This window comes from Lactuca saligna, chromosome 8, assembly GCF_052625555.1.
Source record: "Lactuca saligna cultivar CGN05327 chromosome 8, ASM5262555v1, whole genome shotgun sequence".
NCBI classification, from domain to species: Eukaryota; Viridiplantae; Streptophyta; class Magnoliopsida; order Asterales; family Asteraceae; genus Lactuca; species Lactuca saligna.
The window spans coordinates 22,284,751-22,307,998 of record NC_136424.1 but is presented as its reverse complement, the minus strand read 5'-3'; the positions used below and the strand labels follow the sequence as shown (position 1 = coordinate 22,307,998).

The window sequence follows — 23,248 nt, the reverse complement described above, 5'->3', positions numbered from 1 at the left end:
GTTGTCATATGGGTTGATACAGACTCGAGACAACTACATGTTGTCATATGGGGTTGATATGGACCTGACACGACAACGTGTTTTTATATGTATATGTGTAATGTATGTGGTACTTTAGGGAACTCACTAAGTTCCATGCTTACAATTTATGTTTACGGTTTCAGGTACATTCATTTTCAACAGGAAAGGTCTGGCTTGATCACACTGCATCCCCTGGACTTTTATTCCGCATTGAATGTTTATAAATTATTTTGATGTTTTGAGAATATTTTGACTCTGATCGTCTTTTGGAACAATGAATGAATAGTTTTAATTTATTTAAAATGTTTACTTGGTATTTTTGGGACATTACAAATCATCAATAGAATTGGGTGACTCCCCGTAAGCCATCAATCAAATTGTTGCACCATATTTTTGCAGCCCTGTGAATCTTCGCATACGTCTACCATCATATCTCAATTGGAAAAACCATACCTAAACATATATTTAACAGGTAAAAGTATGTGTTTAGTTTGTATAAAAATATATTTAATATGTATAAATATAAAAGAAATGATACTTGTTTTCCAAGATGTTAACTATCCTTACAAACAAATTATACTCAAATGTAACCTTCATTTGAAATCATTTGACTGGTATACACAATTATCCGGAAAGCAATTGTGATAAAGACGTTCATGTCCTTCTTCACGATTTCTATTTAACCTCGCACTTCTTGTTAGTAGAGGAGGTACATCTTTTTCTAGTAGCTCATTAGTGTAATACTTGTACATCATGATGATGAACACATCATCATCCGAGGAGGACAAGTCAAATTTTTAAAAAAAATGTTGGAAATTTGTATAAAAGGATAAGAAAGATGAGTGTTGTGTGTGAAAAAAATAAATGAAGTTGAGTTATATTTTTAGGAAAAATTATTCTTTTTTATTTTTATATGACCATTTGGAACGGTCAAATGCACGGCTACCAATTTAATTTACGTGTTAAGATACGTTATGGCGACAACGAGGATTAACACGACTTGAACTAGAGATGGTGTTCTTTTAGCCTTAACAACTTTAAAAGCATTATACGTAGGATCCTCCAGTGTGTGGAGGACCAATACCATACAACCTATTTACTTTACTATTATATTATTTGTATATATTTGTTAGGTTTTCTAAATTACTTGTATAAAAAATTCACACTTATTAATGTTAAATATGCAGGGTATTTGATTTTGAAAAAAATAAGTTACAAATCTAGCCATAATTCTTAATTACTTTTCATTTAATAGCCAAAAATAACATACCAAACAATAAACGATTAAGGAAACCTAGTTAAGGCCTACGGTTTTGTCTAAATCCGATGGTAATAAACCATGCTTTAGTGCTTATGGGCTATGGTTATGGAGCCCGTCTACGGTATGGAGGTCCATTAGCCCAAAATATATAAAGTTAGAAAATTTTATTTAGGTCGTTTTTGGGTGTCCGATTTAGAGCTTATGGGATACGGATTTGGAGCCCATCAACGGTATGGGTCCATTAGCCCAACATATATAAAGTTAGAAATTTTCATTTAGGTCGTTTTTTGGTGTTTGAAGCTAATGAAACACTCTCCAATAATGGCTCCGAACAACAAAAAGTTTTTTCTCGTAAACTTCTTTTTTATTTGTTTTCTATCGTTTACCTTGCAAGGTAATAGTAGTGGGTATAAATGAAAAAAAAATGTAGATGCAGTATGCCACCTACGGTGCACAAGTTGTTGATGCATAGAATGTGCATGTCACACCCCAAAACCGGAACGGAGGAAACGTCTGGGGATGTAGGACGTCATGTTTAGTATCACAAGACATGCATCATAGTAAGCAAAGTAATGAACAACCATTTCATTATAAAGAAAGTGTTTACAATGTGTGTGTTCACAAAACATAGAGTACATAAGCAAATAACAAAACAAGACTTGAAGCTATATTGCTCCATCTTCCGAATTCCCAGCGCGAGTACCTGTCTACTAGTTTCCTGAGAATAGAAGTTATTTAAAAGAGTTGTCAACAATTAAGCTGGTGAGTTCATAAGATTTTAGTGATGTAAGTAAGTTGTAGAAAGTTGTTGTAAAATGTAGTTGAAAAATGTAGTAAGTTACAGTTTTTGTAAAGTGTAAGTTATGTTTAGAAAAGTTCACATGTTCCTCCAGAAAAAATCCTATATTTCCTACTTAGATGAAAGACCGTAAAAATGATTCTACAATACTTTCTATGAGTACTAAATGAATACAAGTTATATATAACTTGGAGTAAACACACAATTGACTATGCGCATCTGCCCTAAATCCACAACCCAACGAGGAACAAAAAGTAAAGCGGATAGCACACATGCCATTGTTTGTTAGGTCCTTGATGTATATAACTCTGGTGTATTCGCTTGTTACTCATGGAGTTTATTGTAATAGTTCCTTTATATTTTACGAAAAGATTCTTTAAGAAAACCCTTATTTCTTATATTAAAGTAGTGACCACAGTAATTACCTCCATAATCACTCAGTTTATACTGGCTATACATAATTAAATATCGAATAGATAGTTAATTGGGTGTATCTGCCCTAAGCCCACAATCCAACGAGGAACGGGAAATAAGGCGAAAGGCACACATCTAACGACCTATTGGGTATTGATGATGTATAACCATGACGCATAAACTAAGGTAGTATAGAGTCAATCACCTAAAGTCCTTTAAGTCTACTTTGGTTTAATAAAATGGATTAAACCCTTTACTGGGAAGTTTCTAGTTTTTTGTACTGAAAGATATGATTTGAAAAGTATGCTTTGTACTAGAAAACGGTGCATTGAATTTGTGTCCTTTGACCTGACCCATACCTGGTACCCCTTATGATGACTTAATGTGTACAGAACATATATATAACTAAAATTGAATAGATAATAGGTTGGGTGAATCTGCTCTAAGCCCACAACCCAACGAGGAACATGAAATAAAGCGGAAGGCACACATCCTATTATCTGTCGGATACCATTTATATATATATATATATATATATATATATATATATATATATATATATATATATATCCCTTAATATAAACATTAAGGAATCATAAGGTTAGCATTATGGTCCCTTTCTATTGTATGTACTAGACCCGACTATTCTGTTTGTCGTTTGTAAAGTATAAGTATTGTAGTATTGTAATAAGTGACTACTATTGTACTAATTGCCTTAAATTGAGTATTAAGGTATAATGTGATGGCTAGATCCCATACTAAACGCTCTCCCTGTCAATAGATTATGGGAACCACACGCGACCCCTGAAAATGATTTCAAGGCGTGAACATCCACATTATGATTATATGATCATGTATACCCAATATAACTATCACCTTTTGTTTGAAACAATGCGTTAGTGATTCATTGGTATAGTTAGATCCTGTAATTGTTCCATGCTATACCACCTTATTATGTTTGTTCTGTTATTGTGTATTGTATCTTACTCCCTGTTTCCCTTTATTGTGTGTTCTCTTATGTTATCATATTGTATCTAGTATGAACTAACTCACTAAACTATACCCATTATAGTTTACTAGTATTCTACTTGAACTGTTATTAAAAGACTCAATTTACTAACAAGTTATGTTTATACTTTAAAAATGGAGTTTTCTAAACTATAAAGCAACATAACGGTAAAATAGTTTTGAAATGTTTTGACCACTTATAGAAGACATAAGCTATATTTTGAACAATGTTTATAACAAATAATTACACAGTTATCATTGTGTTCAACTTGTATTCCCCCCTTAAAAGCATTTAAAACAGTTAAAAGATTCATTACGGGGTATGAACTCACCTGATGTGGGTGACTCAAACGTGTATGCGTGTCAGGATGAGAAGCTCCACGAATGAAGTCCCGAGACACAACAAGTCCTAAATGATATATAATAACAATATTGGCATGAATATAATGTTTATAACAACTATAAGAAAGGAAACACCTTCCGGGACTAAGAAACACCTTGACTAAGTATTGGAATCACATGTGATTCAACAAAGGAAGGTAGAATGGCACTCACATGAGTTTACTACCATGGTTTTACAGCCCAAGGAAGTTTACGGTCGTAAACTCATGATCACTCATGTATAAGTGCAAGTTTAAAGGCTAGGGAAGTTTTAGGGACTTTAGCTCTACACTAGGATGAGGAAGACCACCTTCTTTGAAGCCTTTGGTGAGTTTACGGCCCTAATGAGTTTACAGCCATAAAATCATGACCATTTATGTTTATGAGAGTTGTTTAAGGTCCTAAGCTCATCCATGAAGGGTCCTGGTTCACTAGCTTTGCATCTACGAGGGTTAATGGCCAAAATGACAACTTTTAAGGGGTTTACGGTCATGGGAGATGGCTTGGCCGTAAACTCCATTTGGTCTTGTGTTCTTGATGTTGTTAAGTGTCTAAACATGATTCCTAACTAGATATGAAGTATAGGTAAGAGCACTTACGATCTAGAAGCTTGAAATGGTTGATATTGGCCAAGAACACCACTGTGTTCTTGGTGTAACTTGAAGATCTAAATAAACATGATTTCCATGGATGAAATCAATGTATGTAGCTAGTTAACTCATCATTCAACTCATATTCCATCTATTATATCTACCCATGTTTACACCAACATTATCGTAGATATAAATACATATACAGTTTAAATCATTTAAAACATATATAAAATCGTTCATTTAGCATAGACAACAAGTACTCAAATACTATGCACACATAGCACGTAATTTATATAAAATATTTCATATCTATGTGTAAGATGAAAGTAACTATGCACTCACTTGAAAAGGTGGTGATTCCGAACTCAGACAGCGCTTCACTTCTTGAAAAAAAAATTCCTTCGACGAAACCTAGTATTATTACCACTAGAGTTTAGTCTATTATTCAAAGAGACTAATTAATAGTCTAGCTATTATTACTATTATATAACCGTTAAATAATACTTATATAACCTATAATAATAGCCCAATTACTTATTTTATGTTCTTAAAAACGTTAATATAATTAAATAAAAGTTATATTAAAAATAGCGTAGGCGTAGCTCACTTACAGCGGGTTTTATAGAAAACCAGGCTTTGCTTGGAGCAGCATTCCCGTGCGGAAAAGCTCTTCTTCTCGGAGCCGTCGAGCACTGAGGGGCTTCCGCCTCGTGCTAGGGAGGTTCCCTAGGCTTTTTGGGGGGTTTCGGGGCTAGAGAGAGGTTCTAGAGAGAGAGTAAAGAGAATAAAGAAAGAAAATAAGGGTGGGAGAGGTTCTATTTATAGGGTGAAAATGGCTGAACTTGGTGCCATATGTCACCATCTAGTGGCAAGACTTGGGGAGAAAACAATGGCCAAGATTGTGCCACATCACCCGTTTTCGCACATCACTCTTCCAACTTCTAAAATCCGTAACTTTCACATACGACCTCCGTTTTTGACATTCTTTATATCCACGCATAGGTAAAAATAATATCTACAACTTTCATTTTGAATTCGTCGGCTAATTCTCGACCGATCTTAAATTTAACAGTACGAGGCGTTTAGACTGTTAAATGACCGCGAAGAATTCGTAACTCCTTCATACGGACTCTGTTTTCGTCTGTATTTTTACTGTTAAGTTCCTATTAATGAGATCTTCAACTCTCATTTAAGTCACGTAAGCCAAAAACCGCTCGAACTAAAATTTGAGTTTCGGGTCGTGCACTACTAAGCAGAATCTTAGAAAAATCATAACTTCTTCATACGAAGTATGATTTGGGCGTTCTTTTTTTTGGATTTTCTCGGTTTAACATATTCTACGACTTTTGTTTAGATCACCAAGGCTAAAAAGTCCTCCATCGTAAAATCACTATTTATGCTTCCCGGTGTCATGCCGGTTCTATCGCGAAACTTCGACGGGTCATAACTTCTTCGTTATAGCTCGGATTTCGACGCTTTTTATATGTACGGAAACCTTGTGACATATTCTAAAACTTGGTTAAGATTATTTATTCTAAATAATCTTTTGTCGAAAATTCATTTTCGACCCCTATTACCTCTAAATTGACTAGCCCGGATCTACGGGCGTTACAATTATCTCCCCCTTAGGATGATTAAGTCCCGGAATCATCAACGAAACAGGGCTCATATAATGACTCCATACATCATCTCTTCATCCTAGGTAATAATTATAACCTCTATATTCCTTCAAGTCTATCTCTTAGACTCATTGACTGTAAGCAGTACTCGATCGTGCACCTGCTCTCTACCTCAGGCAAGACTCCAAATTATGACCTTCAAGTCACAATCTCGATCCTTACTGGATACGAACTTGAGATAAGTTCTTTTATTACTACTATGGATCTATATGTCATATTATAATGACCTATCATCGTATGTTGCAACGCTTTAAATTTAGGTCTCTTAGAGTCAAACTCCAAAACAGAGTATACCTTCCTTCATGTTCTAATGTGATACAATCACATTTCAATATGTAGCATTTCTAGCTACCGACTTCTTTAACAATCATCGCGATACCTCTACTGATCGCCCTGGGTTAGCTTTCATTTCAATCTTTTGGTTTAAGTTAGATGCTACATCGAACTTGGTTCTCTGAACCACGTAACATAGTCATCGTATTCGGACTCTATTTGATATGACCACTAGGGTCAGAATAACAACAATCTTCTTAGTCATTACCGATATGATGGTAACGACATGCTTGAATAAAACAGACTCAATTATTGGCTTCATGGTAACCTTGTGACTTTCCCTGATCCAAGCATGAGTCATGTGCTTCCGGTAGTATATGCATCTACTACCTTTCACACCTACTCATACTCGTCCCAAGTATTGTCTTGCAGTTTTCCAAGTCACCATACAGGAAAAATCACATAACAGTTTAACACATCAGATAACAAAACGGGGGCTTTATTATTTCTCGAAACTATTACATAGGTGTTCAAGTTCACCCTAGATTATGCCTCTAATAGGCTACATCATACGATACTATGGCTACTGCATAACTTGATCTTCAGATATGAAGTCCTCATCCTTTATTCCTCACATGGTTTTCTACTTCGTCGAGGATCATGTGAAATGCCCTTGGCCTTAGTGTCGTTTCTGGTCTTGCTGCTTTATTTTTCCTTGGGTAGTCCCTAGAAATATGCCCTTCTTTGTTACATCCATAACACACCTTCTTGTTGGACACACACTTGCTGGCGTAATGCCCTGTCTTTCCACATTTGTAGCAAGTCACATCCTCTCCACATTTCCCGAAGTGCTTCTTTTTACACTTCTCGCACCACTTGGTTTCACCTCCTCCTATTTCTTCAGTCTTTGAGAATTTCCCTTCTTTGTTGGATTTTGAAGATCCTTCATGCTTCCTTTTCTTGCCAACTTTAGCTCTCTCCAGACCTTTTTCCATAATCTGGGTCTCAACATTCCTGGCTGCCCAGATGGCAGCTTTCAAAGTGGTTGTTTGCTTAACCATTGGACCAAAGTCTGCTGGTAATCCATGGGCAAACTTGTTAACCTTGGAGAGTTCGGTTGGGACGAGGTAAGGAACAAGCTTCATTTTCTCTGTAAAACTTGCAGCATACTTGATGACACTCATCCTTCCCTTCTTTAGATTTTGGAACTCATTGTTGATCTCCAGAAGATCCTGCTCAGAGCAGTACTGCATTTTTAACTGCACCATAAAATCTTCCCACGACATCTTGCTCGCTTCTCCTTTGGGCATCGAATCAGCTAGTAGCTTCCACCAGCTTAGTACTCCAGATTTCAACAGAGGAACCGCGAGAGCGGTCTTTTGCCTGTTGCTACACCCGCAACTCTCAAACATCGTCTCCATCTCGGAGATCCAGTTCATGATTTCCACCAGCATCGGGATTCCAGATAGACTCGGTGGTTTGGACGCCATGAAATCCTTGTATTTGCATCCACGTCCGTCATTTCCTCCGTCCTGGTGGTTTTGCCTAACTATCGGTGGGTTGGCTTAACCAACGGTCCCACTGTAGTTTCCCTCCTCAATCTGCCATTCGTTCAACTCGGGCTGTTCGATTTGTATGGTCGTTTCCTCTCGATTTTGTTGGAGAAAATGTCTGGTTTCCTCCATTTGACGATCCAACATCGCCTGGATCATCGCTTGCACTCCGGCCATCGTTATTGGCTCAACAATGGCTACCACAACCGGTATTTGTTCAATCATTGGGGATTGGTTTCGGTTCCCATTTGTATTTACATTTCCGCTACGAGTCCTTGCCATATTGATCTATACACCGAATAAGGTAAATCTAGATCTTTATTTAGGATTGACGTTTAAATCATTTTTATCACTCCAAAATGTTTATATGCTAGTTCTAATATCGTATTCGTACGTTTAGAATCCTAAACACATAAGGTTTCCAGATCTGGTCGGCAACAGACCATAGATCCGATCAAACTGTAGCATAACAAATCATTTAGCACGTAAAAGCAATTTAGGCATCATTCCTAAAATAAACTAGTGCTCACACCTCACAATCATCGCTTAGCATTCTAGGTTTAAGTCTAGAAATTTCCTACAAATTCCTAGTTCGCTTAAACTAATACTATGATACTAATTGTGACATCCCCATTTTCACGGCCATAAAATACCGATTTTGTTTATGCTTTATAAAAATCAGAGTACTTCTTTTCATAAAAATGTTGCGGAATTTATTCCCAGAAAAATATGATAAATACGTTATCAAAATATTTTCGAAGAAACATATTTTATTCATTTTAAAACGTTTGGGATGTCATCGTCAATACAGAAACATAAGCATAAACAAAACTTACATTTATTTACACTAGTGATCTACATCTCTTTAATCTCTCGGTGTAATGTGACTTCATATCAACACCTGTGATATAAATAAACTGAGTGGGTCAGGTTGGGAAACCTGGTGACTACATAGGGTTTTCAACCCACAATAATATAATTATTATGTTTAAACAATCAAACAATCAACCCAATTACCCATCCCCATTATCTTCTTTAATCTTAAGGATCTACCCTAAGAATCAGCTATTCCTCGTTCATTCATTCCTAAGGGTCATCCAAAGGAATCGGCACAAAGTCCATCGTTGCCATGGTTTACACAACGGGCACTAAGTCTACATAGTCTCCAGGGTTTAGGCATCAAGTATGTATGATCACCAAGGTTTAGGCATCAAGTCTGCATGATCACCAGGGTTTAGGCATCAAGTCTGCATGATCACCAGGGTTTAGGCATCAAGTCTGTATGATCACCAGGGTTTAGAGTACACCGGGTGAACATATCGTTCACAACACTTACAGATTGCGAGCCTGTTAGTGTTCCACTGGACTGTCTAGAATAGTCCGTGGTTGTCATCCATACTCTGCTGAATGACGGGGCCATCATTTGGGAAAAAGGCTCCTCACATCGTCCACCTCTCACCCTCACCTCATGGTCTATAACACCTTTCAGCTCATCATTCAACTCATATTCCATCTATTATATCTACCCATGTTTACACCAACATTATCGTAGATATAAATACATATACAGTTTAAATCATTTAAAACATATATAAAATCGTTCATTTAGCATAGACAACAAGTACTCAAATACTATGCACACATAGCACGTAATTTATATAAAATATTTCATATCTATGTGTAAGATGAAAGTAACTATGCACTCACTTGAAAAGGTGGTGATTCCGAACTCAGACAGCGCTTCACTTCTTGAAAAAAAAATTCCTTCGACGAAACCTAGTATTATTACCACTAGAGTTTAGTCTATTATTCAAAGAGACTAATTAATAGTCTAGCTATTATTACTATTATATAACCGTTAAATAATACTTGTATAACCCATAATAATAGCCCAATTACTTATTTTATGTTCTTAATAACGTTAATATAATTAAATAAAAGTTATATTAAAAATAGCGTAGGCGTAGCTCACTTACAGCGGGTTTTATAGAAAACCAGGCTTTGCTTGGAGCAGCATTCCCGTGCGGAAAAGCTCTTCTTCTCGGAGCCGTCGAGCACTGAGGGGCTTCCGCCTCGTGCTAGGGAGGTTCCCTAGGCTTTTCGAGGGGTTTCGGGGCTAGAGAGGGGTTCTAGAGAGAGAGTAAAGAGAAGAAAGAAAGAAAATATGTATTTATTTATTTTTTAAAGCTTTTTATATAGATTTTTATGTATTTTAAGTGTATAAACGTATTTTTTACGTATTTATATCTATTTTTAAGTATTTTACATATCTTTTATGTATTATGTATTTATATATTTTTTTAAAGTTTTTTATATAGATGTTTTTGTATATTTATGTATTTTAAATGTATAAACGTATTGTTTTACGTATTTATATGTATTTTTTAAGTACTATACATATATTTTTGTGTGTTTTTTTATGTATTATGTATTCATATATATATTTTTGCGTATTTATGTATTTTTTTAGTTTTCTTATATAGATGTTTATGTATTTTTATGTACATTAAATGTTAAAGTATCTTATTTTTACGTAAAAAATATATAAACACGTAAAAATAATACAATTAAACATTTAATATACATAAAAATACATAAAAATCTATATAAGAAAACTAAAAGAATACATAAATACGCAAAAATACATATAAATACATAATACATAAAAAAAACACAAAAAATATGTAAAATAGTTTAAAAAAATACATATAAATACGTAAAACAATATGTCTATACATTTAAAATACATAAGTATACAAAAACATCTATATAAAACACTTAAAAGAATACATAACTATGTAATACATAAAAAATATGTAAAATACTAAAAAATAGATGTAAATACGTAAAAAAATACGTTTATACATTTAAAATACATAAACATCTATATAAAAAACTTAAAAAATACATAAATACGTAAAAATACATAATACATATAAATACATAATACATAAAAAATTACACATAAAAATACATAAAAAATATGTAAAATTGTTTAAAATACATATAAATAAGTAAAAAAAATATGTTTATACATTTAAAATTCATAAAAATACGTAAATATATACATATAAAAACATAATAAATACACAAATACGTAAATTTTGATATAGATATGTAAAAAAAATATATGTTTAAACATTATATAAAATTTTTGACGAAATCTGCAAAAAAAGTCACGTTATTTTCGAAAAATTAACAATTTGGTCTCATGACCTGCTGAACAGGTCAAAAAAAGTTAAAGTGAATAAATTAGTCGGTTTTTTGGGCTTTTCTATTCAAAAAGTGAAAAGATCAGGACTTTTTTATTCAAAAAATAAATTTTAAGGTTTTATTAAAAATTTACCCAAAATATCGGAACTTTTCTAGAGATATCCTATTTTTAACTATTGGCAAATTTTTGGTTGTTAAGTGAAAAGTCATTAGCATTTTGGTTAGATTAGTGATTTTCTCTTTAATTTTTTTATTAGGAAAAACATTTGAGGAGAGAGAAATTATTTCAATATTATGCAGAATGAGAATAACAAGGAATATAAATAGTTGCTAATAATTCCGAACACTAAAGAATATATAAAAGTAACATCTGTTCTTTTCGAATTATCATCCTCTTGCTAAATGCTAATAATAGGGCTTCCAATGACAAAATAAAACAATAAAATAAAGGGCTAATACAAAATTACCATTTTTTTCAAATGTTATTTAATTTTGACCACCTTATAAATAAATAGCCAACATAACCGTCAGTTTTGTAATTGAGTACTTTCGTAATGGTTATTTAAGGAAAAAAAAAAAAAAAAAACTATTACAAAATTATAAGAAATTATCTTATTCTGTTTTCGCTATAAATCAAATGCGATAACTAAGTAACTAACCGACTTCACAATTTAGTTCGATTTCAATTTCTGGTTTCTTCTGTTTTGGTTTTGTTCATTTTGGAGTTTTTTGTTTTTTGTTTCTTTTCACCCATAAATTCATAAATCATAAATATGAAGTCAACTATGGGCCTTGTATACAATGTATACTTGTATAGTACAAAAAATGAGGTGGATTGGGCCTGTTAACCTTTGTGTGGGTCAGCTCATTACCTGCTTAAAGTCTACATGCTTTTTGTCTCTTACCCAAGAACAGAAAGCTGAAACTTTTTCTTTGATATAAGCACAAGAAAACTAAATTTCAAATTTTGGCCTAAAGTTCGTTTATTGTTTAAAATATCCAATATCTTGACTTTATTCTGTTTTAGACTTATTTTATTTTAAAAAGACTCATTTTTATCTATTCATTGTTATAACATAGAAATTCGGTTTATTCCACAAAAAACCATACATGTATTTTTTTTCTTTTCCGATTTAGATCTTTTTTTCCCTAAATAAACTAAAGTTAAACATATTACTTGATATTTCATTAGCATTAATGAAGCTGGTTACCAAGAGGTAACTCTATATCCATAACCCACATTTGTCCTAAGCATCGATAACTAAAATAATAAATGACTTTAAAACTCTATGTTATTTTTCCGCTTCTTCTTGTTGTAAACCACATTAAGTCTTCTGAAATGACTTCCATTTTAAGCATCAGAAATATAAACTTAATAAGAAATATTAAAATGAAATTATGTTATTATGATGATGAAGCACCTATGTTTACCTCTGTCCCAAAACTATTGCACAAGATTGAGTTTTCATTAGGTCTATGATATGTTTATTTTTAACAGTATAATGTAATACTTTTGCAAGTAAGTTGTTATTTTTTTTTTTTTACCTTTGAGATTGTTTTGTCTCAACTATTTATCAACATTTTATAATGGTACTAACTATATTGGCATTATATGGATGGATACTATATTGGCATTATATGGATGGAGGAACTTAGACATTTTTTTTATTTAATCTTTGTAACATCCAATATTAAATCACATCTCCTTGACATCGTATGGATGGAGGATCTCACATTATCTTCACATGAACCATAAGGGGATATCTAATAGTGATTGGAATGTCAAACATGAATCAAGATATATTCTCTTAAACATTTCCATTCAAACATAGGTAACAACTTCCCTGATTTATCTTTCGTTGCTTATAGTGCCTATGGTGGTCACTTAGGCCTCATGGTAACCATGAATAAACTTAGTACTCATTATTAAAGGTAGATAAGTAATGAAAAACATGGAAATAAATTTATCTAGCCACTTTGTGAAAAGTTAATAGATACTTGAGACAAAAAGGACTTAAAGGTAAAAAATAACAACTTAATTGAAAATTTGTCCAAATACACTTAAAAAATAAATATACCATCAAACCTTATGAAAATTGTCTTGAGATGACCTTTCAAAACAAACCCAATCTTGTAAAAACAGCCTTGGACCCAATATGGTGTATAATAGCAAAATTACATTTCAACAGTTCATACTAAGTTTATTATCCTGATGATTGAAGAAGAAACTATTTTGATTGGACCCAATATGGTGTACAAGAACCTAGAGTTTTAGAATCAGATATTCTTCTAGGTAGTTGCTACTCAGGACACATATGAATTAGGGGAAGTTTGGTTTATTTTGAAAAAAAGTTTTAAGTATATACTTTGCCGCCTTTATACGTACAACAGATCACATTCGTGACGATTTGCTCCTAATATTGGTTCTAAATTTTCTCCTCTTTCATTCTCCTTCTTCTTCTCCGGTGATCTTTATTCGTTTGTGAATGTGGTGTGTGTGTGTGAGAGAGAGAGAGATAGGGGGGGGGGGTGTTTGGAAACCTTTGCTCAGGCGGCGGCGGCGGCTCCAACATCGACAACTTCGACATCCAACCGATGATAAAGTCACATTGGGAAGAATTCAATAATTTGTTAAAGAGAGAGGAGTAGGTGGGGTGGGGTTGAATTTATTTTTATTTTTTTCAGTTAAAAAAATACTTAACATAATTAAAAGAAATAGAATATAAATAATAATAATGTCAAAATAGTTATTTTAAGTCATTTCAAATTTGGAGCGTCCAAACCAATATAAAAAAACATTTTGTGGACCAATGATGATAATATAAAACTTTTTGGACCGAAATGGTCATTTTTGACTAACCATAGGGACCAAATTTGCAATTTTATGTTGATTATTTCAATACTCTCCAAAAATATCATTCTCATGATAACTAGCATGTATGTCACATTGTATTATTTGTGTTTCTTATGATTCTTTAGAAGTTAAGTCCAAGAAGAAACGCTAATGAATAGAAAATGACTAGAGAGGGGAACTAAGAAAGGTGCATGAAATTGCTACATTATAGCTCTTATCTCTCACCACAAATAGTATTGACTTTTTGGTAATTATCTTCAATAAATACTATACCATTTATTTAAGAGTAAATTATTGAAATTGTTCTTATGGTTTGATAAAAATTATATGTTTACTCCCTAATTTTCTTTTTGTACTTGGATCGTCCCTATGGTTTGATTTTATTGCGTTTTTCATTCCTATGATTTGGTCAAAATTGCACGTTTGATCCATAACTTTATGTATGTAAGAGACGAAAAATGCAACAAAATTAAACCATAAGGACGATCCGAGTGCAAAAAAAAATTAGGGACCAAACATGCAATTTTGACCAAACCATAGGGACAATTTCAGTAACTTGCTCTTTATTTAAATGTACCAACTTTTTTTATATAATATTAAATTCTTAAATATTTCCACAAAACTACTTATTATGTAAATAAAAATTATAATATTTGACTTATGAACAATTTTATAAAATAATAGAGGTGGCAAATTTGAATGTATATTATAATGTTATAAAATTTTAAATAAAATAAAATAAATTACATTATTAAAATAATAATAGTAATTGAATAAAACAAATTATGAACTTGTATCGTTACATTTGGGGATTGCTTTCCGGTTTGAGTCGTTAAATTAATAAATAGGTGTTTTAAAATATTACTATGATTGTTAAGTAGAAATATAATGAAAAAAGTACTTTTAAGAAGCCTATCGATCCAAAAATAGTTGGAACCCGAGACAAAAAAAAAAAAAAAAAAAAAAAAAAAAAAAAAAAAAAAAAAAAAGAGGCCCTCATAGACTTATTATTATTATCAGGGATAATGAATTGGGAGGGTAATAAGGTTTTCAGTTTGTCCATATTAGGTCACTAAGGTTTTTTTTGTGCGTATTAGACCAATATGGTTGTTATTACCGTTTAGAAATAGTCATTTTACCGGTTTTAACGGTTAAAAAGGACTATTTCTAAACGGTAATAACAACCATATTGGTCTAATACGCACAAAAAAACCTTAGTGACCTAATACGGACAAACTGGAAACCTTATTACCCTCCTAAGTCATTAACCCTAATTTTAAATACATTGAGAATATATGACCATCAACAGTAAACTACTTCGTTTAGAACTCGCGTCGTCTCATATAACATGTTACTCCTCTATATGGCGAAGCTCTTCATCTATAGTTGTCCCTTTAGGGACATCCGATAAAATTGGAACGATACATAGAAGATTAGCATGGCCCCTACGCAAGGATGACACACACAAATCGAGAAATGGTCCAAAATATTTTTTAACCCTTCGTCGTCTTCTCTGGAACCCTAATTCCCTTTTCAAATGCTAATAAAGTTCAATTGCAATTCTTACGTTTCAGTAGTTCATCTACTAAAGTCATGATCAGACAACATGTGGATTATATGGTCAGATTGATCTTCTTGTTGATGTCTTCAACCATTTATGGCAAGTAAGGGTGATCTTTCTTTCTATAAAGTCTCCTTTAAGTTTTTTACTTTTCCTGTCATTAAGTTTCATGCTTTATAAACTTCCGTTTATGTGTTGTATATAATATGTATGTAGTTGTTTATGTGCTGATTTTTTTATTCATTTTGCAACTTCAGTTTCTTAGTTCATGTTGTGGTTTTGCTTTTTATAAAATAATTGATAATAGACATCCTATACAAGTCCCCGTTGGTTTTACATTTTCATTCGTTATCAAATGTAGACATTGATGGGAGGTATCAAAGTGAGATTTTGTTTTTGTACATATGGATGTTTTCATGTAAACATTTAAATGACAAAAAAGAAGTTATTGATAAAATGTTGCATATTTATGTAATGAAGATCATCAATCATATGAGTTTCTGGACTTAGAAGTTCTGAAAGAGTTATGAGATAAGTTTAAATAGAAGCAACTATTTTCAGTCAAACAAATCATTCACATTTATTAGTAAGCATGTTTTCTAAATAATTAGGGTTAATGACTTAGGAGGGTAATAAGGTTTCCGGTTTGTCTGTATTAGGTCACTAAGGTTTTTTTTGTGCGTATTAAACCAATATGGTTGTTATTACTGTTTAGAAATAGTCCTTTTTACCCGTTAAAACGGGTAAAAATGACTATTTCTAAACAGTAATAACAACCATATTGGTCTAATACGCAAAAAAAAAATCTTAGTGATCTAATACGGACAAGTTGGAAACCTTAGTACCCTCCTAAGTCATTATCCCTTATTATTATTATTATTATTATTATTATTATTATTATTATTATTATTATTATTATTATTATTATTATTATTATTATTTCTCTTTATACTAAATAAATGGCAAAAATCCTTTTGTGTGTCACACTAATAAGCTATAGAATGAAAAAAATCATAAACTAGATGAAAGATAATTCACCTTAAATTGGGTTTCAATGCTTGATTTTAAGTCACTTAAAGTTATAGTTTATTTCCATTACAACAAACAAGTAAATTTTCATATAATATATTTAAAAACAAAACAAGCTAAAAAGATTTCCAGAATCATTTTACCGAAATAATACCAATTTCTATTGATTAAAAAAAAAAATGTAAACCCCAATAATTTTAGTGGATTGAACAAAGGTGACAAGTGTCATGTGTATAGACCTTATATCTATATTCCCAAAAAATCCACGTTAATCCGTTTGAAGTTAAACCTCTCCCCTTCATCTCTTCCCTTTGTTTCTCCCTCCAAAAGTTTCTTCCTCACTTTGCTTCCATGGCGGTCGCAGAACTAGGCCATGCTTACACAACGACTGACTTCAGTAATTCGCGCTTCCTCACTTATGTCTCATCGTCCACTCGTCTCTCCTATCACCGCCGTCTGAGTTATCGGAATCTCCCTCGAACTCCGACTACTGCTATCCGTTGTTCAGTTACCTCCGAGTAAGCTTCTTTCTACTGTCACATCTAGTATGATTTTTAGGTGTTTTTTGTTGATAATCTGTGTTTGTGGTTAATTTTAAAGCAAAATTCAAGCTCCGGTTGGTATTGATTCGAAACAGAAGCCTGATTGTTTCGGTGTATTCTGCCTCACTTATGATCTAAGTGATCTGAAGGCTGTAAGTTTTCGACTTCCGTTCCTTGCTATTTATTTCATTGTAGCTATTTTCATAAACCCTCGGTCCTTAAATCAATTTCATCTCCTGCTTATTTCAAAAGTTGACGTACATTTGATTTTCCTCAGTTACTCTTTGCAAGTATTAGATGATTGTTTGTTATTGCCTAGTAATAGATGAGGATTATAGTGATAATTTCATTTCCGGAAAAAGTCTTAATATCTGAATTTTTACATCTTGCTAAATCTGAACTTCCATAATTGTGTTGATGAATAAATACAGTTATACACATCTGGATAAACAGACAATTAAACATTGCGTATGCTTACTTTTTGATTAAATTCTCTACTCCCTCTGTCCGAAAGGCCTAATCTGTTATTGCACAAGTTCTGATGCGTTATGTTCTTTGCGGATGCACATTTTCAGGAAGATCAAACAAAATCATGGAAGAAAATGATTAATGTTGCAGTCTCAGGTGCTGCTGGGATGATATCCAATCATCTACTCTTCAAGGTAACAAATTGTTTCCCGTTTTTGGTATATAAAAATCTAGAACCTCTTAGATAGATCTTTACATATGTTGCATTAAAATCACAGCTAGCATCAGGTGAGGTTTTTGGCCCAGATCAACCTATTGCCCTCAAACTTTTGGGATCTGAACGATCATTTGGAGCTCTTGAAGGTAATGACTAGGAATAATACTCTTATTTAGTGTTATAGTTATGTCCAAAATTAACTTCATGATGAAATGGTAATAACTAATAACTAATAAGTAATAACACAGGAGTGGCAATGGAACTTGAGGACTCTTTGTATCCATTATTGAGAGAAGTAAGCATTGGCATAGATCCATATGAGGTATTTGAAGATGCAGAATGGGCTCTTTTGATTGGAGCTAAACCTAGAGGCCCTGGAATGGAAAGAGCCGATTTGTTAGACATTAATGGCCAAATCTATGCTGAACAGGTTCTTTTAAATCTTTTCCACTTCACTCAAATTTAATTTCTTGAAAATCATATACTAATTTAATTGGAATTTATGATAGGGAAAAGCTCTCAATGCTGTTGCTTCACGTAATGTCAAAGTCATGGTTGTAGGAAACCCTTGCAATACCAAGTATGGAATTTTAACTCGGCTTTTACATATTTTTTTACGATGAATATTATGTGAAATAATAATAATAATCTTATTGTATGTCATTTGCAGTGCTTTGATTTGTATGAAAAATGCTCCAAATATACCTGCAAAGAATTTTCATGCTTTAACTAGACTAGATGAGAATAGAGCAAAATGCCAGGTATTAAACACACCCTTAAAAAAAGTAACTTTAACCAAGTTTTAAAAAATATACACAACTTTTTAATTTTCTTTATTCTTTTATGCAGTTGGCTCTCAAAGCTGGAGTTTTTTATGACAAAGTCTCTAATGTCACCATTTGGGGAAACCACTCGACTACTCAAGTAACCAAACGAATTTTAATTTTAGTTTTTTATTTTATTTTTTAGTGTTGTGTTTTATTTGCTGAATGTAATTTGTTTTTTTTAGGTTCCTGATTTTTTAAATGCTAAAATACACGGGATTCCTGTGCCAGAGGTTATTACAGATAGGAAATGGCTAGAAGAGGACTTTACCAAAATGGTTCAAACTGTAAGAGTAGATTAACTTTTCTTTATTTATTTATATATATGTTTTTTTTTAATACTTTTTAGTAGTGAATATTTGAAAATGTTTTTTTTAGAGAGGTGGTGTTTTAATTAAAAAATGGGGAAGATCTTCAGCTGCATCAACTGCTGTTTCTATTGTGGATGCAATAAGGTCTCTTGTAACACCCACACCCGAAGGTGATTGGTTTTCAACTGGAGTAAGTTTCATCAAAAAAAAAAAAAAAAAAATTATTTTTTATTTTTTAAATTAAAATAGTTACTATGCTAATTTTTTACAATTGTAAAATGCAGGTTTATACAAATGGAAATCCTTATGGAATAGCAGAAGATATTGTTTTTAGCATGCCCTGTAGGTCCAAGGTATGTACAAATGGTTAAATTATAGTAAATTAATTTAGATATATTTATTTATATTAAATCATACAAATGGGAATCCTTTTTGTTTTTCTATAAATATTATTTTAATGGTAGGGGGATGGTGATTACGAGCTTGTCAAAGATGTCATATTTGATGACTACCTTCGTAAGAGAATTAAAAAGGTACTCGAAATCTTTGTATTTACAATTTATTATAACATTTAATGCTAAAAAATTTATTTTTTGAAAAAAAATTATTTTTATTAGTCGGAAGATGAGCTGCAAGCGGAGAAGAAATGTGTAGCACACTTAACAGGAGAGGTAAGTATGGAAATACTTAAGATTTTTAATTTGTAAAAAATGTAAAATCATAACAATTATTTTGTTGTATTTTTGTAAAAATTTCAGGGAATTGCAGTATGTGATCTACCTGAGGATACGATGCTTCCAGGAGAAATGTAGAAGAGTACTACAGTCTACAGTTGATGATCTTTTCATATACAGTGATACTGAGATCTCTGGTAAACAGAATTAGAATCATGTTTATGAAATGTTAATAAGGGGGCAATTGATGCCATGTTATTAGTTTGAGGTTATTTATAAATTATAATTATGTTTTAACTCCTTTTCCCTCTCATGTCATGTCATCTTTGTACATGTATGCTATATATCCTACTTGCTCTTCTGTTTTCGGAGACTCCAAATTAATTACAAAGTCGTGATTTAATCGAGAAAATACAAGTTCAGACGTTATTTACTAAGCATCATCCAGAACTTCTTGTTTGTTTAACTTTGATGAATTGACTATCTCTTACCTCTTTTTTTTTCCCCACCAATTCAAAAGATACTATTAGGGATGAGTATCAGGCCTGGGTATCCGTTTTTGAAACTGGAACTACTCCAGTTCCAAATAAGAACCCGGATAAGATTGATTTCGGTTCCTAAAGTTTGGAACCAATTGTGATTGGTTCTGTTTAAGAAGCAAAGTAATGATGGACTTGAATAACTTTTGGATTATTGATAAATTTAGCTATGAAAGTGTTGGTTTTGACTTTGTCACCTTTTTGTCATTGAACATAAAAATGAACTAGATTAAAACTTAGGTGGCGTTTGTTTCGCAGAATATTTTTTTGAAAGAATGGAATCTGTCAAAAGAATTGGAATTTGAAGGAATTGGAATCTGAATGTACTAGAAACTGAAATGCGTTTGGAGGACAAGAAATGAAATCTGTTTTCTGTTTAGTTTGCTGATTTTTACAAAGGAATTAGAAAATAAATTTTATAATACGACGACAATAAACATACATATATAGCGTGTAAAGAAAATTGTTCATACTTCACATAAAGAAATTAGAGATGTAGTAAGCAGCACAAATGTTAAAAAATTATGCTATTTTCTATCAGACAAAGATGAATCGCATATTACAAATATATAAAAAAAATGGTTGAACACAGTTAATTGCAGAAAAATTGAACATGAGATGTTTACCTGTAAACGAAGATGATAGATACACCAAAGCAGTAGAAAAATGATGAGCCAGAGATGAAATACGGCAGTAATTGTAGAAAAGATATGATCGATAGATGGTTTTTTTTTTTTTTTGACAAATACCGATTGGAGAAAAATATAATCAATAGAAGAAGGTAATCATAGAAAATATATGAAAAATCACATAGTTTATTTTGTTTTACTAGAACCGCATATATATGGGAGGATAATTGTGTAAAAAAAACCAACATAATGTGGATTCCTTATAGAGAGGGAATAAATGAGAAATCTTTCATACACAGAATTAAAAAGTAATTATGGAAATCATATTCCATTCCTTCTATTAGCCAAACACGTTTTATATTGGATTTTAGTTTCCAATTCTTTTCAATTCCTTCGGAATCAAACGAAACAAACAACCCCTTAAAGTCTCTAAATTGTCATCATATAGCAAAATTTGACCTATCTTTATCCATGCAGTGCCAATGCAAAGTTTGTCTTGATTTTCTTTTTAAAATATTTTCATGATTATGGATTATTATTTGGATTATCACTGATTATTGGAAACAAACTTTTCATAATGTGTCATTTCTGGTTAAATATGTTGGTTCTTTTTTTAAATTTTACATTTTTTGTTTATAACTTATTTTATATTATAAAATGGTCTTATTTTAAAATTTTGTTATGAATTCATCATAAATTCACAAATTTATTTTGCTTGAACTTTCTTAAAACTTTTTTTAAGACAAAATTGCAAAAATGGTCCCATTGGTTTGTCAATTTTTGTGGGTAAGGTTCAAAAAAAATTATTAGCAAAAAAGGTCCCTAATTGATGGTTTTGTTATGGTTTTGGTCTCTACTTCGTTAAGTTTAACAGCATGGCTGTTAACTTTTGGAAAATTACAGATTTATCCTTGGGACTATTTCTACAGTTTTATCTTTTTACCAAACTACAAACACCAATTGTACAATTTTTCTTTTTCATTTTATTGAATTACTTTTTCTTTTTAACTTTTTACTTATTGTATTATTTTTTATTGGATTATTATATATTAATACATATTATTTTTAATATATTATATTTATATCTTAATAAAATATTAGTTTTATTATTATTAATTTTTTTAATATTTTTTTTTGAGTTTCTTCTTTATTGCATTAATTCTTTTTTGTTGGATTATTACATATTAATAAATATTTTTTTAACATATAATATTATATTTATCTATTAGTAAGTATTACTTTATTGGATTATTAAATTTATTTAATTAATTTTTATAAAAAAAAATTATTTCGTTATTTGTTTTGATTGGATTATTATATATATTATTTTTAATATATATATATATATATATATATATATATATATATATATATATATATATATATATATATATATATATATATATATTACATTTTTTATTATTAATTTTTTTAATTGATTTTTTTTTAATTTCTTCTTTATTGCATTAATTCTTTTTTATTGGATTATTATATATTAAACAAATATTATTTTTAGCATATAATATTTATATGTTAGTAAGTGTTATTTTATTGGATTATTAATTTTATTTAATTTTTTTATTGCATTAGCTCTTTTTATTGGATTATTAATTTAAATTATTATTTTTATTTATAATAAATAATATTTTTTAATTGTTTTTTTTTTAATTTCTTTCTTTATTGTTTCAAATAAAAATACCAAAAAATCATACCCACCCCACATTCTCTAATTTATTTTAAATATTTGAAAGATAACATATTCGGACAACATCAGCACCATTACTCAGTCACAACAAACCACTATCGGGTCATCTCTAACCCTGTTACTATATATATAAATATATAAGTTCAATAATTATTCACGAAGTGAGATCATCATGTGTATTTTAGTTTTTGTGTATTCACATATATCAAAATTTATTATTTATTTCAATAAACTTATGATTTGACATATATAATTTCCCTAAAAATATTTATAAATAAATTACCAAATCTGAGTTTTCGCTACTCAGCGGTCGGCCGAACAAGTACCGAATAATGAGTTCTACAACTTTGTCACCACTTATAGTGGCTATGGTGGTTTGAAAACCCTCGATCTAACATTGTTGTCGTTGATGGTGGTATCAAGTATGTTTCATGGGGTTTATTTTACATTGTGTGGGTAGTCAACTGGTGTAGTTTTCATCGAGAATGGCCGACTGTAGTCGATGATCGATGATTTCCAGCGAGATGATACGACGACGCAAGGTGGTAAAATACAACAAATGGAGGAGCTGACTCGGAGTGTTTGGTATTTTTATTTAAAACAATAAAGAAAGAAATTAAAATAAAATAAAAACAATTAAATAAATATTATTTATTATAAATAAAAATAATAAATTTAAATTAATAGTCCAATAAAAAGA

General features: G+C 31.4%; 1 protein-coding gene and 1 non-coding gene across 2 annotated transcripts; both read left to right on the top strand.

Annotated features, from left to right (window-relative positions):
* Positions 1 to 15,437: 15,437 nt before the first annotated feature.
* On the top strand, positions 15,438 to 15,540 carry LOC145013757 (U6 spliceosomal RNA). The gene has a single exon (XR_013665276.1). It is a non-coding gene; the product is annotated as a U6 spliceosomal RNA (small nuclear RNA).
* Positions 15,541 to 16,908: 1,368 nt separating this feature from the next.
* Positions 16,909 to 20,042, top strand: LOC145010954 (lactate/malate dehydrogenase family protein). Its single transcript, XM_078969547.1, has 14 exons — positions 16,909 to 17,157; positions 17,240 to 17,333; positions 17,757 to 17,843; positions 17,928 to 18,012; positions 18,115 to 18,296; positions 18,376 to 18,446; positions 18,537 to 18,627; positions 18,716 to 18,790; positions 18,876 to 18,977; positions 19,069 to 19,191; positions 19,286 to 19,354; positions 19,466 to 19,534; positions 19,619 to 19,672; positions 19,760 to 20,042. Exons 1-14 carry the CDS (start codon positions 16,991 to 16,993, stop codon positions 19,811 to 19,813), a joined length of 1,323 nt encoding a protein of 440 aa, XP_078825673.1. The 5' UTR covers positions 16,909 to 16,990; the 3' UTR covers positions 19,814 to 20,042.
* The last annotated feature ends 3,206 nt before the right edge of the window (positions 20,043 to 23,248 follow it).

What these genes read in the sequence shown, in the direction of transcription:
- LOC145010954 (XM_078969547.1), top strand. Translation starts at nt 16,991, where the DNA reads ATGGCGGTCGCAGAACTAGGCCATGCTTACACAACGACTGACTTCAGT. An exon ending in TTACCAAAATGGTTCAAACT is followed by an intron (nt 18,978 to 19,068) that starts GTAAGAGTAGAT and finishes TGTTTTTTTTAG; the next exon opens with AGAGGTGGTGTTTTAATTAA. An exon ending in GCATGCCCTGTAGGTCCAAG is followed by an intron (nt 19,355 to 19,465) that starts GTATGTACAAAT and finishes TTTTAATGGTAG; the next exon opens with GGGGATGGTGATTACGAGCT.